The following is a 16137-nucleotide window of genomic DNA, read 5'->3' on the forward strand; positions in this document are numbered from 1 at the left end:
TTTGAGTCCAGGGAGACCATTTACTTGAGTAAGAGTAAGCAAGTGGATAAATTGGTTCTTACATCAAGACACTGTGCTCAGCACCTCATGGCATCAATCCAGCTGTTTGTTATTGTGTTTTCACATTACTCCCCTTCAATTTATACTCTTCTGCCAAAGACATTATAAAGGACAATATTTATTTTTACTCTGCAGTTTCAGCATAAGTTGCTTGCCAATGGAATTTGCCCTTTAGGAGAATTAAGGGCAGTTTAGATTTCTCTTAAAGCACATGATTATGATATCTGATATATTTCCAATATTGGGTTTACCTGTTTTACTCTTTCTACTGTTTGTGAAAAGCAAAGGAGAGCTTTTCCTTGAGTAAACAATAGCTAATGCCTTTCGATAGGAAGATAATGACATTACTGTCATCCAGCAGTGCAATGAATGCAAGAGAAAATGCCTTAATGTGTGACATTATCTGCCCAGACATTTTAGTGTAGCCTCACTGGAGGAGAAAAATATTCTGTAACCGTGCAGGTGTTGTGGTCACCCAGCTGAAATATGAAAAATACTGATGCACAGTGGGGGCAAAGCTGATACTTGTTCTTCTCACTAAATACAGTATTTCAGCAGAGTTTAGTGTTGGGTATAAAATGTTCTTTCTTAAATAACAGATTGTTCCTGAAGGAACAAAACCAGTAAAATCTGGTTTCCTACTGATTTTTATTCATCGTCCCAGCACCTCCCAAGCCTGTCTGTTATGCCTTTTCACAGCACCCTGCAATCCTTTTCCTGTCCCAGCACTCCTCGCCCTCCCACCCCCTCATTTCTCAGGCTCCCTTTCTGACCTGCTGCTTGGGTAGCGCAGTGTGCAGGGTGATGGGCTGGCCAGTACATGTGTGCTTTTAGCCAGGCAGCTGCTGCTGGATAACAGCTGACTTCTTACTTCTCCCTCAGTGGGGGCATTAAAGCCTGCTGCCAATTTTCACTAGGCATGTCAGGGATCAGAGTCTTTCTGGTGTCTAACCTCTCTGCTACATGTGGTGGAGACTGAGCAGCAGCTTCTAAATATAATTGTGCATTTACAGATGACTATATTCCTCAGGTAACTGAAATAATCATGAAGTAAGACTCTGTAAAAGGAGGATTTTCTTTGAATCAGAATAAACAATCATGACTCAGGGATCATAAGTTTTTTCAATTATAATTTTTTTCTTTTTCTCTGGCTTGATGATTCTGTGTTTTAGCTGGATGAATGATTCTACAAGCACTGAATTTTCTTTCACTCTGCATGTAAAAGTTGTGAAGATGGTAGTATTGCCTTATTTTACTTCTGACCTAAACTGTGAAACAGGCTCTCACAAAAAACAGGTCTCATCTGTCTGTTACACATCTCCTCATACATATAGAGAAAATCGTGATAACAATGTAATCCCTGCAGGTTACTGCCACCTCTTAAATTGTCTGGGGCTAGTGGGATTTCTCTCTCCTGTTCTTGGCTGTAATGCTCAGGGGTGTCTGGCCTTTTCCTCTGAAGGCAGAATTTCTTACATACCTGCTACATACTGATACTCAGTATGGTTATCACTCTAATTCAAGATATGTAGCACTTGGCTCTTTCTTGAAATATGGTTTTCTTACACTTTGACTGAGGGCAGAGGGGAATCTTATAATATATACCAAAATCTGACAGTGTACATTGAAACTGAAAGCAGACAAGCTCATTCAAGATGGTTTAATGCTTCTTCTGTGGCAGTGAAATCTTCCTGAAGAATTTAGTTTTTCCTACTAAGTCGGCTATGCTATCTTGAAATTGTTTATATGCTAAAAATGTGGTTAGAGCTGTTTTGTTTCTTGCTGTTCCCAGTGCTTTTTCAAATCTCACCCAGGTTTTGATGTTGTGAGAAAAAATCACTAGTATATGGCACATGTTTGGTATACAAGGTGAAATAAAACCCCTAAAGCCAGCCCATCTCCTGCTAGGCATCAGTTGATACAGTAACAACTGGTGACACTGGGAAAAATATCTGTGCTATTATTTCTGAAAGTAGAAATTTGTAATCCCAGGCTTCCAGTTTCCCCACAGCCTGCAAGAAGAGAGCATTGATTCCTTTTCCAGACTAGACAGAGGTAATTTTTCTTAAAAAACAGTGATAATCTCAGCAAGAGTGTGTTCTATGGGTAAATGCAAGTTGTCTGTCTGATTCTACCCTAATGGTCTTTGGCAGGACAAAGATGAAACGAGTTTTGAGCTCGGGCATGGCTGCTTATCTACTGCACCAAGGTGGCTGTTCAAAAGTTGCAGGAATGAGTTTTTAACTATTTCTGTAAACTATATTTCTCCATGGCAATTTCTTACTGAATTTCCTCATTCCTGGGAAAGAGTCTTTATGCATAATCCTTGAAGATCCTGGAAATTGTAGGTGGCACAAGACTGGATGTTTGCATTGTTCCTTTTAGTGAATCTGCATGAAGCGAAGTCATTTTCCTCAGGGAAAGGGATGAGAACTGAAGTGCTGAACATCTTGTTAGACTTTGTTTACACCAAGATTGGGTTGTGAGGAATTTGACATACTTTCTGAGGCTAACACATAATTTCATAGAATCACAGAATGGTAGGGGTTTGAAGAGAACTGTGAAGGTCATCTAGTCCAACCCCACTGCTAGAGCAGGATCATCTACAGTAAATTTGTAGTTTCCTTCTAGTTTACAGAGCTAATTTTAATCAACATGTGCTAAAGGACATAAAGATTTCTTAATGAATGCTCTGTGTGTGACTCACATCTAAACACATCAGCTTATCCTTTGAGTCTATCAGCTCAACTGCATGTGCTGGCTTCCCAAATGCTCTTGACAGGAAGTGTGTTATTTTTAACTATGCAAGGAGGAGGGGTTTGTTTCTGCGAAAACACACTGCTACAATCCTTCCGACTTCGAGGGATCAAAGATTAATGCATATTAACGTATTGCATAACTTGAAATTTGGCATTAAGGTTTATGAAGAACATGAAGACCTGAACGAGCAGCAGCCGCGTTGCGCATCCCAGCGCCAAGCTGCGATGGGTCCGGAGTGACGGCCGCCGCCTGCCCCGCCGGGTGGCCACTAGGTGGCGCTGTGGGAGCGCAGGAGCCTCTGCCGGCGGCGGTTCCCTGCGGGCGGCACGGCGGTGAGCGCGCACGCGTCTGCCCCACACCTGCGCTGCGGCCGCTGCTCTGCCTGCGCTGGGATCAACGAAACGCTCGAGGCGCACCGAAAATGTCTCGAGAGGCAGTTTTGTAACACACGGGATTTAGGGAGTGGTGAATTGGCGCCTGTTTGCACACACACAGCGGGTGTTCGTCTCTTCTCCCTAGTAACAAGTGATAGGGTGAGAGGAAATGGCCTCGAGTGGCACCAAGGGAGGGTTTGGCTGGATACTAGAAGAAAGTTCTTCACTGAAAGGGTTGTCAAACGCTGGAATTGGCACCCCCAGGAAGGGGTTGAATAACCATCGCTGGAGGTGTTTAAAGACACATGGATGCGGTGTTATGGTTTAGCACCAGACTTGGTAGAGTCATATACTGGTTGGACTTGATGATCTTGCAAAGGTCGTTTCCAACCAAAATTATTCTGTGATTCTATGGTGGAGATTGCTTTGAGAATTTCTGCATGCATCTCAAGTGCTTTGCCTCTGTGCTTTTGAGGCACAAAATAGGCACATGTAGATTTTAGGGAGAAAAATGTTGATAGGGTTTCACAGAACCCTTTTTTTGAGGTAAAGACCAAAAGATGTTTCATTGTGCTTTCAAGGTAAACTCTAACATTAATCTGAGTACTTTTTATATTTTTCAACTTTGTAGTACTGTTATGTAAGTCAGATTTTAAGAGTATATGTTGCTTTGATCTTCTGATACAGCCACGTTTAAAACATTTTAATCACAAACCAGTTCAGAAAATGTTGCCAGCGACAGCACTTTTGTCATTTTTCTCTATTTGCAATGAAACCCATGCTACGAGTTTAGGTTATTAATATCTCTTCAGTTCTGGGTAGAAAATTTAAGTTTCATGGGATCCACTTTTGTATACAGGTTACATATATCACTCAGAAAGGGTCCTGTGGGACATAGGGCATTAGCAAGCTGGGCTTGGGGCCATGGCAGAGAGTACCAGCCACAGTCTAGGCTGCCCAAAGATTGAGGAAAGTGACTATCCCTCTCTGCTCTGTGCTTGTTAGGTGTGCTGTCTTTTGTGTCTGTCAGGACAGGAATGTCATGGATGAGCCAGCATGAGGTCAGAGAAGACCCCGGGATGGTCAGGACTGAGGAACTCCTTGGAGAGAAAGGCTTGCTCAGTGCAGAAAGAGTCCTGAGTAGCTGCCTGCACCCACCCATGGGGAGGTTGCTGAGACCAGATAGCCTGGCTCTTCACAGGGTTACTCCGCAGGACAGCATGAGATGACTTACATAAGTGGAAACAAGAGACTCAGAGTTGGGTCAGGAAAAACTTTACTCCCTGGAGCAGGCTGCCAGGGCAGGCTGTGCAGGCTGTGCCCTGGGAAGTGTCAAACCCCAACCAGAAACAGCTCTGAGCAGCATGGTCTACTTGGGGCTGACCCCATCTGAGCAGGAGACCATGCTGGAGACCTCCCAAGGTCCTGTGCTACCTGAATTATCCTGTTTTCTATGGTTTTTGTCTTAATTTGCCTCAGATCTGCTCGTTCACTTTCTCCCATATACAAGTTACTTTTCCCCTCTCACCTTTCCCATTTTCTATTAACCTTATTTAACCAGAAGACTGTATTACTCTGTTAACTTCCATGTGAATTTCACTGGCATTTGGAAGCTGTGTTGCAGTGAAAGAGGGTAGCAACAAGGGGCTCAAATGGCACAGCAAGAGTTTTACCAAGAGAGGAGTAAAGAGGGGCTGCAGGGCAGCAGGGAGTAAGCCCTACTTACCCCTTACTTTTGGGAGTAACCCCTATGGGAAGTGAGTGCAGGGCCCTGACCAGACATGTCCCTGCTGAACCAGGAGTGCTCCTGCAGTGTCTGGGATAGTCAGGACCATTGGTCACTGCAAGGAAAGACTTGAGACTGGGGAAAATGAGGAAACCCAAAACTTCTGAAACTCTGGATAAAGTGAGATATGGACTGAAGCTATTGGCTTTGATGTAGCAAATTCTTCTCATATATGTATGATTTAAATGGTGAATAAAATTTTACTTTATATATATATATTTATTTCTCTCAAAGGATAAAACTGCAGAATTAATTTTAAATTGTTAATTTATTATTTTATCCCATTTTGAAACTGTTTGCCTCTCCTTTTGCCTGTGTATGTCAATGATATTTGTCAAACATTTGAAGGTTATAGATGAAATCCTGAAACCCTTGAAGAAACAGTAATTTCACTGTTGGCTTCTGTGGAGTCTTTTCCTCCCCTGTAATGGTAGGAGGGATCCTTGTTTGACTTTGGTCAGTACACTGTTACAGAAATAGGCTAAGAAGTATTCATATTGGGAGTTTAAATTCTTATTAGAATAGCTCAATCAGAACAATAATAAACAACTCTTGCTGTCTTTCTTGTAGAGGATTTCACCCCAGTTCCATACAAGGCTCCACCACCTCCAAAACCAGTAAAAACATTTCCTCCTTATACTGGATTTGGTTCTGAAGAAGATTCTTTGTGTTCCTGTATGGGTCTGCTTCTCAAGCCTCCCCAAAAAGATTTCAAGAAGTTTATGGAGAAAGACAGGTATTCCAGAAAAAAAGAATTCTGACTGTTTCTAGTCGTGTCTTTTTGTGAAGGGGATAAATGCTAAGTAGGGATGTAATTTTTTTCAGCAAAATCTGTAGCTCATCAAACTTTCAAAGAACAGGTGCATGAGGATGGGTTAATGACAGAGTACTCCATTTTTTTCCCAAATCAGCAAAATTTCTCTTTTGAGAGGCAAATATTCTGACCCTCCTATGCCCCGCTCCTTCCTTTCTGCTGTCATCAGTGGGAGTTTGATGGAAGTCTTAGTCTAGGAATTAGTCAGGAATTTTGTGTGCTTCAGCAGTCCAACACTGATTTGTTTTTCTGTTTTGCTTCCTGACATTTCCTTCTTTTTCTTTTTTTTTTTTTTTTTTTTTTTGGTCTGTTGAATTTCATGCAGTTTAATGTAGCAGTATTAAAGCATTAACCCTTTATTTTACATTATTAAATGTTTTGTCAGGCAGTGCTTGTTGAAGCTTAAGTGGGAAGCAAAGTCACATGCTAGAGATTCACCTGTAGAATCCATGTAAAAAAAGAAAGATATTAGAGAAAGGCTTGGGAATGTATTGATGTAGTGCATATAACAGAACTATTAATCATTTAAAACACAATCACTTAAGGAATATCCAACTAAAAAGATCATCCAGTGGACCTGATTTTGTGGAGATAATCCTAGTATGTATTGCTAGTCAGAATTTGATTTGAAAATATGCATACTTAAATGAGTTTTTCCTTTATATTGCTTTTTTTTCTGAAAAGAAATCTAGAGCTTGATTTACAACACAAATCTGTGTGTGGCAGAGAAGTAATTTTCCCCTGCAAATGATTCCTTTCTATCTGGCTGACTCTAGCTGGTCCTGTTAGTTTAAGCCGAAAATGGTTTTTGACAAATAAGGGAATCTTACACCATTTCCCTTCTTGGTGCAGGACTAGCAACAATTAATCTGTGTTACAAAACTCAGGAGAGTGCATCTCATAGCGTTGATGGCTTTTCTCATACTCTGTTTTTGATACTTTACCTCTTCTTTTGCTTTTCAGATGTGGCATGGAAAGTAACATACTGCGCTTCCTTGCAAAACTTGTCACAGACAGTCCTGTTGACCAGGACCGGAAATTCATTGTTTCCTACTTCCTGAGTGATGACACCATTTCAGTTTTTGAACATAAGCAGCGAAACACAGGTAGGATGTAATAATGTCTTGCAGTCAGTCCCAATTGCCTGGCTCATTTGATTAGTTTACAGTAAAAGTCATGGCCAGACGTCGTGCTAGCAGAAGCAGGGACGTGGATTTTTAAATGCAATGGGAATTAGACTAGCAGGTCTGCCTTGTGATCTTGCATAGCTGTATGTCATAGCAATTAATAATCTTCATCACTCTTCATTTTTTAGCAGGGTTTCACAATAGCCCTTGGGAACTGGAAGTTAGATTTTTTTGTTACATTTTAATTTGCAAACCTGTCCTTTAAGATTTGCCTTTTTTTTGTGGATAACACCGGAATGGTAACTGATGATGAATAGGAACAGTAAATGTGAGGCGTCAAGAACAAAAGAGTAAACCCTATGTTTTGCAAGATGATGTTATGAAGCCTGTATAGCATACATTGTATAGAAGCAGCTAGTGAAAGCAGATGTTTTTAAGCATGCTTTAATGATGTGGTGTTGAGCATATAAAGGGTGAAGATTGCCCTGTGCTAGTGTCTGTATGTGTGTGTGTGTATAATACTGAACTTAATTTCAAGAGTCAGGCTGCCAGCATTTAAGTCACGATTGCTTTATTAATTCTTGATAGCTTGATCACATTTAGCCTATTGCTGGAGCATGGTCACCCAGTGTTATCATGGTTAAATTCTTTGAACACTGTTGTCTGTTGTAGGCTGACTTCAACTGAGGATATAAAAGTTTTTGTGATTTTCAAGCATCTTTATATTTCTTTGGAGGGTCTTGAACACAAATGTAAGGACACCATCACGGGGTTGGATGTCAGGAAGTCATTCTGTAACTTACAGAGATAGAGAAGTCGTGGCTAAGCATGACCCTGTTGAAGAGAGAGTTTCTTACTTTGAAGCCCCCAAAATATCTGCAGCAACAGTTCAGAGTGCTTCACATCCAGAAGTGCCGTGGCACCTCTCAACATGTGCAGCTGAAAGACTGGCACATAAAAGCTTCTGTCAGCCTCTGATAAAACTATTGAGAGAAAAAAGACAGGAAATAACATTGTCAAAGACAAGAGAAAAGGTTTCCTTAGTTACCATTGTTAGGCTCTTGTGGAACCTTTGGACTAGCTCTTTTGATACTGCCTGAACTGCCCTATATCAGCTTCTTGGCATAGAGTACCTTAATATGGTATTTCAGGTACACTCTACAGTGTTGACCAGCTCACTGTACTCAGTACTGACCTATCTGATACTCCCAGCTCACTGTCTAGAGCAAAACCTGTCCTAGGGAGGACTTTTGACTCCATTTTGCTTCAGGTACCGAAAGTTTGCTTTCTGACATCCAGTTACTCAACTTACAGTTGAGTACCAAGGATTCTTGTGACTCTATACTTAAGCCTTTACTGAAATTGTTTCCAACATTAATACCTTTCACACCTGTGATGAATATCACACCCATAATCAAATGAAGGTGTGGTGAATATCAAGAGCCTTCTGTATTCCTAGAGAACTCTTTCTGTGGCAGTGGTGTTAGCAAGTGATTCTGAGCTCCCTGCACATGAGCAGGTTTTTGGGAAGGTCTGAGCCAATGGAGGTCTATGAGGATGATTAAGGAACTGGAGCACATGCCCTATGAAGAGAGGCTGAGAGACCTGAGGCTTTTTACTCTGGAGAAGACTGAGAGGGGATTTAGTAAATGTTTATAAATATCTGAGGGCTGGGTGTCAAGAGGGAGGGGACAGGCTCTTCCTGGTTGCACCCTGTGATTGGACAAGGGGTAATGGATATTAACTACAGCACAGGAGGTTCCACCTCAACATGAGGAGGAACTTCTTTACTGTGAGGGTCATGGAGCACTGGAACAGGCTCCTCAGAGAGGTTGTGAAGTCTCCTTCTTTGAAGACTTTCAAGACCCATCTGGATGCATTCATGTGTGACCTGCACTAGATTCTATGGTCCTGCTTTGGCAGAGGGGTTGGACTTGATGACCTACAGAGGTCCCTTCCAAACCCTGTCATCCTGTGTGATCTTTTTCAATGCAAAGTGCTTCTAATGGCATCTCTGCTTGTATCTATTATGAATACATCATGAATGACCTCACCCTTGACTAACATACAAACTATTTTTTGAGAAACATTTTGAAAATATGCAGAGTACCTGCCTAGGCTTCAGCAAGCATTCCCAGTTAGCCCTGCTCCACTGCAAGATTTAGCACTGCTTACAGAAATGCTGTCCTATCTTCATTATTTTACTGGTTTACTGCAATCCAGTGACCTGTAATTTATGCAACTTATTTTATTACAGAGAAAGACACCTATAAATGTACATATTAATTATGTAATGCTGCTGTTAGGCTCAAGAGCAGCTCAGTTCTCCTCTAGTGAATGACATGTTTGATTTGCATTCTTTAGGGCCAGAGATGTAAAAGATGCTAAGGGTATAAGCACATCTTAGAGAAGTGAGGAATTAAAGCAGTAAATGACTTCCAGAAGAGCAACCTGACCATTCTTTTTGTGCAGAGGTTCAAAGGGCTGTTTTGGCCTTTTCTGTTTGCATGAAGTAATACAAATTGGCAAGTAAAAATATTTCTAGTCTCAGTTCTAAGTTAGAGGTAACAAGTTGCTCTTGTTTTTCTCAGTCCAGCAACCTGAAGGTTGCAGAGAAGTACTCACACTATGAGAAACAGTGTGAACCTGCATATGATATACACAGGGCTGGACATCTTGAAGTACTTCTTGAGATGGAGTTCAAAGCATGAGAACTTTGGCTCCCCATGCAGAAGAACACAACCCTTTTTTAACTCATGTAAGACTAAGCCAACAGCTGTACAAACACCCGCAAAGTCTGATCTGATCTTAGTGGAAGAGGGTCTTTGCTTGTGGTGTTTATTTTGTGCTTTGAGCCTGGCTCTCGTAGATTTTCATCAAAATTTCTCATCAGGTTTCAGTGTAAAAATCTCTAACCTAATGAGATATTTTCTGATGTTTTTCTTCATACCACTTGAAATGTACTAACGCGTAAGGTTTAAAAAGCAATTATGGGACAGAGGTGTTAAGGTAAGTTTCCAATCTAACTGTACAATTGCAGGGCAGTAGAGACAAGAGTGAAGTTCCAATCTTAGAGAAACCAGTTCTGTTTAAATATTACAAACTGTTGCCAGGGTTATATAACCTAAAATGTCATTGTTGTTTTAATAGCTAGATGAAAAGGAATGTGTTAAGATTAGAGTTACCTTAGTGATTTGAAATGTTTTTTGATTCAAGCTAGATCTGACCATCACCATAGTGTATTTTTTATGTTTTGCTTGTATGGTGCTAGTAAAGGACAGACATCTGGCTTTAAAAGCAGTTTGGGTTTCACATTAATTTATAATTTTGACTATAAAAGGCATTTTATTACACTGTTCATCAGCCTTTTTTTGGACCTGCATCACTACTTAATACATCATTAAGCATTACTAAAGTATGCTTTTTGGCTTGGAAGCTCAAGTGTAAACAGGACATGAACCCTAGGGACTCCAGAGTTGTTGTAGGGCACATATCCTGATGAAACTAACACAGGACAGAATGTTTTGAAGAAAGCTCAGGACATTGCAAGTCAATCTTGTAGCGCACCAGAAGATATTAATGGAAATCAAAGTCTTCCTTTTATTATCTTACATACCCTTAAGCATTGTGTGCAGTTTTCAGTGGCATGAATAGAACTGTTATAATGTGAACAGAAATAATGTGACATACCCACCTCACAAAGGAAATAACAGATTGCATAGAATTGCGTTGGCAGAACAGTATGTGGAAGATAGGGTTATGTCATTCCTGCTTTCTTTTTTACATTCAAGAGCTCTTAAGTCCTTCAAAACCAGAATTCATCCACTTTGTAGGACTGTGCTATCCTAAGCTGTGAATTTTTTCTTTATGTTTTGTTTTTTTTTTTTTTTTTTTGGTTTACCAGTTCAAGGATAATTGCCTGCATCTTACATTTTGCATCTTATATTTCTCCAGGGTCAGTCCCTAGGCTGGCAACAGGGTTATGGGAACGATTTGAAGAGGCACATTTCTGTCCCATTTTAAAGAAAAGAATAAAAGGGAAGGTGTTTGGCAGGCATTCAAATGAGACATGTCCCAGAATATGCACAATGTTGCTGTGGACACTGGCAGAGGCAGTTCTTTTAGCAATGAGAGGGAGCGGGAGAATATATTATGTGAAACAATAAGCTTTGAGGATGAAAACTAATTTTTAAATACAAACCAGCTGCTTTGAGGTGTCTTTTGGATTTTAATTTGTGTTGTTTTTTTTTTTTTTCCCCCAAATAAAGCCATGATTAATTATTTACAATTCTATTCTCACAGGGATACTTGGTGGGAAGTTCTTGGAAAGAGGTCGCATTAAGAAGCCTGGGCAGGAGCTCTTTAAGAGTGAGCCATCTGAGTACTTCAAGGCTCAGAATCTGTTCATTGGAGCCAGAGTTTGTTTCCATGGTCACAACTTCCTTTTGGTGGATGCGGATGAGTACACGATCAACTACATGGAGAAACATGCAAATGAGGTGAAGCAGGCTTTTGCTATTTTCTATTATCTTAAAGGATCACACCTCATCTATATATTTTTTAGTATTTTTAATACCTAGTTTCTTCACTCAGAGTTCACAACCCAGCAGTTTCTGTCTAGCAATGGATTTAGGAGATGTTAGCTAGGGAGTGCATACAAGCCTGGCCACTCTTTACTTTCTCAGCATCCAGTTTTATTGTATTAGTGGTTGTTAGTGGATATATCCCTGCCTTTTCCTTCTTGAGAGACTGTTTATGGACCTCTTGTCCCTTAATTGAGCTAACTCTTATGATACTTACAGATGTTGTCTGATTCCACAGGCTCCTGTGACAGCAAGTTGAAAATCTCACTGCCTACTATATAAAAAATATATGATAAAAGAAGTAAATATCTTTTATCTGTTTTAATCCAACCTCCCACTAGTTTCAGTTTGAGTTCTAGTGTTCTGTGGTTCAGTGAAGATCCCCATTCACCTTATGCACCACATTTATAATTTTGCAAAACCCAGACGTTTCTTCCCCCCTCAGCCTATTCCTATCCAGTAAAGTTTCACCCTTTTTTCAGTCTGTCCTGTCACAGCAAGGCAGCTGTGAGATGTGAAGGGTGAAACAGTACCCAAGGTGTGGGTACATCTAATTTAGAGTCTTACTGATGAGGCTATTTTGTACCCTGATTTGAGTTTTTGGGTTCATATATGTTTACCTGCCAAAATGTTTCCCTTGTAATATTAGAAATTCGTATCACAGTCCGCATTTCAAGCTTACAGTTTGTACTGAATTTCACTACCTTTCAGTGTTGCTTTCAGAGGGAGAGCAACAATAAATAAAGAGCTGGGGTGGCTCTGCTGATGCATTCTGAATGCTACCAATCATTACACAAATGGCTAGTAAAGAAGCTCTCATTCACCAGAGCCAGAAATGTATCCAGCAGGAAGAAACCATTTGTCCTTTAGCAGTTGTCAAAAGAGGTCAAAAAAAGGAAAACCTACAGGGAGGAAGAACCACAGAAAAGACACAGAGCTTTGTAGGATTTTATGTTTGGAAAGAAGGGTAGGTTACTATTTTTTTTGTTAAGTTGAAGTTTGTCCTACAGTGTTTGAATAAATGCACCCTAATATATTTGGAAATTCCTATAGTGAGCAGCTCTGACCCAGCCACTCTGAGGTGCATCATAAGAGTGCATCAGCTCAGGAGCCAGGGCATCGCAATCCCTCTTCTGGATTGTTGCTTCATCACAGTGTGATCTTCAGCAACAGCTTTTGGACTAGGCTGTGCTGTGAGGACTTCAGGGCAGTGTGTGTGCTTCATAGCTCATTATGGGGTGGTAGCACAAACTGTGCCTTCAGCTGACCTTCCCCAGAGCACAGACTTGTTGAGAATACTCCTAGGGAAAATACCTAGGAGGGTTTATCAAACCATGGTCCTTTGCCCTTTTGTCCAGACCTTTTGTGGGTGGAAAAGGGAGAGGGTTTGCAAGTTGTAATTGTTCCCTGCTCCTTGGCTCACCAAAGTGAGTGGACCTGCAGGACTCCCAAGCAGGCCTAGTGCAATCTTGAGGTCTATGAGTCTTGATGCCTTTGTGCTGCTAGGCAGAGGTAGATGCAGCTTGATCCCGTGCTGCCTTTGGGCCACAGGTGCTGTTCTCACTCAAATTAAACTAGTAAATTAATGTCAAGTTAACACCACCTACCTTCTCTGGCTAAATGGGAAAGGTCTGCAAAATGCCTGGTGATATAAAATGATACAACTGTTAAAGGCTTTAAGCAGTAAAATACAAAGCTATATACATTATGGGGTTTTTTGTTGGTGGTGTTTTTTTTTTTTAGCTGCTGGACTGTGTCTCCTCCTAGTAGAATCAAACCCAGAGCTATTCCCCAAAATGCAGAGTGCATCGTTAGACTCTAAATGTTCTTTCAGACTGCCGTTGGCATTGATTATCTTGGATCAAACAAGATTTGAATGATTGTGTATTATCAAAATAAAATCTGTGAAATGGGAAGAAGCAACACTAAAAATATTTCTTTTTAGTTAATTTTCAACTGTTCTTTGCGCGGTTAAGGTTTTAAAACAGCTGCTAGGAAAAAGCTGTGTTCTTCTCGTGAAAGATGCTTTATTCACATCCTTTGAATAGAATTCCAAAATTAAGGACACACCTTGCCTGCCACAGTTCATCACAGGACTACATACTCAAATCATGAGAACTTAAGTAATTGTTAGAGAAGAGCAATGCTGGGAAATAGTTTGAACATGAAGAATCAATTTTAAGATGACTATTTTCCAGTTATTTCTAAAATTAGAAAATAAATAATTTTCCTTCTGAGAAGACAGAGGTTTGTTTTCAGCAGAACACATCAGTACGTGTTCTGAAAACTGGTGAAAGAAATCCAGATGGAATGTTTTTCTTCTAGGAAATGCCTTTTTGGCCACTTTTCTATAGGCAGATGTAGATTTAGATGAAATTTTGATTGGTAATTGTACAGGTTGGAATTAATGTTGCCATCTATGAAACATTTGTTTGACACCATATGAGATATTTGGAAAGTTTTTTATTGCTGTTTCAAAACTGTATTTATTGTGTAATTTTTAAGTTATAGGGAGAGAAAAATCATTGGGTCTTGCCCTTTTTATTGCATCCTGACTTGAAAGTAACTCTAAGGATCTAATTCTCAACATTTAAAAAAACCCCTTCTATTTTCTTTTTCAGTTTGAGGAGAAAAGTATTTAGAAAGTGTAAATTTGCTTGCAAAACAGAACATGCATGCTGTGCACAGTCCTACTGTTACTACCCAGGTTTGAGCAGGATTCTTACAAACATGGCATTAGTGTGCCGAATTAATCTTCTCTGAAACACTCCTAACTGTTTAATTGTTGTAGTCTTCTGCATCACAAACATGGAGGTTGATTTTACTTCCACTTAATTCAACATAATAACCACTGACTTAGGCAAGACAATCAAACAAAACCACATTGTGATCACTAGCATGTCAGCAATTACGAGAAGGGGGAAAGCTGATAAAGAGTTACTGCCATGCTGCTGGCATACTCAGTGTCTATGTAGGTGTTGGGAATATGTAGTTTAGAAAAAAAGCTGTAAAAATAACTGCTTTGATGATGTAGAGAAGGGAGGTTTTTAAATAGGCAGAACACTTTGTCCGTCTTTAAATACTCTGCTCATTGATTCCTTCTGCCCACTCTTTTCCCAATCTCTTTCTCAGCTTTTCAAGTGAAAAGCTGTGTGCTTACAGCCCAAACAATAACAGCTTGGGAGGGGACTGAAAAAAACTTCTTGATTGCTGTTCAAGCTGCTCCACACAACTGGCTTGCATGGCATTGCATGCCAGCGTTGTACCTTTTGGCACAGGCACTAGTTGTCTTCTAAATCTGAGGGTGTTACCTGCCACACTGATACATTAATTAAAATTGAAACAATGTGTTCTGCTCTGGCAGTGTCATGGGGACTGTAAATACCCTTTTCTAGATCCCCTTGAAGTGATACAAAGCTGTAGACAGACTTCAGCATGATCAGGAGTGAGGCTCAGTCTTTACAGTGATTAGATTCTTAATACCAGTCATACCAGTTTTCAACTGCTATTTAAAACACCATTGCTTACTGGAAGAAATGGGAGAAAACTGCTTTCAGACAATTCATTGTGCTTTATAAGTTAGGTAGAGCATGTGAGATGTAAGGACATAGCAGGTATTCATACTTGGGCTCAACTCCAATTTTATGACTAAATATATAGATGTTGTATGTTAATAATGAGTATTGCAAATAAATCCTTGGTAGAGCTCTAACAGAGCAATTTGCATATAGGATGGAAGCCTTAGTGCTCTGGTTCTATTTACCTAAATTCAGAACTTTTTAGGAAGAAATAAGCGTTCTTCTTGTATAATCCTGTTGTGGTTGCTTCCTAACAAATTTCCAGTCTGCTAATTCTGAGTATTTAAGGCAACATAGTCTTATATGAATGAGAATATCTGTTGGAACATCTTGTTGGAGCCAGTGGTGAAAAGATGGATTACAATCTGATGATATTCATTGAGAATTAAGTGAGGTACACCAACATAAAATGAGGAATAAGTTATTGGAACTGTACTTTAAATGTTTCTACTTTGACCTTTACAATACAATGTTTGAAGCAAAAGCAGGTGTCCATTTGTGTAGCTCAAATAAGCTTTCTGAGAATGCATGATTTGATGATTTTTGTTTAATCTTTTACATTCTCAGTAGGAAGCATTTTTTTTTTCAGTACCAAGCTTCCCTCCAAGCTTAACACAGTGCTGATTTATGCATTTGAAGCGAGACAATGAAGAAACTAATAATACTTAGCAGTTCAGGATTGCCCTGCGTCTTGGCAAGTTTTGGTGGCACGTGCGTAGTTGGATGTATAGAGCTTTTCTTTCTAATCTTGGTCTTGCTTTCCTCTGTGAAGTTCTCTGTGGCTGATATTGGTGCCATCTTCAAGAAACTGAAAGACATGACTGAATCTCGTTCCCGAGAAATCAGACAGATGTTTGCAGCTACAGACCCTGAGCATACTAAGGTGATTGAATATGACTCTTTCAGGTAAGAGAGTGGATTCTTGGGTTTTTTTATATTTAATGAAGGCACATTCCCCAAAAATGTATAAAGCATGACTGTTTCTTGATGCCTTCTGCATGTGTTAGCTGATGAATAGCATATATTTGTTTTTCATTTACTTGGAGTCTGTGTGT

The 16137-nt window shown here is 40.0% G+C and overlaps 1 protein-coding gene across 1 annotated transcript in view; it reads left to right on the top strand.

The window, feature by feature from the left end:
• EFHC2 (EF-hand domain containing 2) overlaps window positions 1-16137 on the top strand; it is a 64931-nt gene that overhangs the window by 32003 nt on the left and 16791 nt on the right. The window contains exons 8-11 of the mRNA XM_054388113.1: window positions 5551-5716; window positions 6758-6900; window positions 11224-11420; window positions 15855-15988. Coding sequence (XP_054244088.1) covers window positions 5551-5716; window positions 6758-6900; window positions 11224-11420; window positions 15855-15988 — 640 coding nt within the window. The remainder of the gene's footprint in view (window positions 1-5550; window positions 5717-6757; window positions 6901-11223; window positions 11421-15854; window positions 15989-16137) is intronic.

Source organism: Indicator indicator, chromosome 1 (assembly GCF_027791375.1).
Source record: "Indicator indicator isolate 239-I01 chromosome 1, UM_Iind_1.1, whole genome shotgun sequence".
In the NCBI taxonomy this organism is placed as follows: Eukaryota; Metazoa; Chordata; class Aves; order Piciformes; family Indicatoridae; genus Indicator; species Indicator indicator.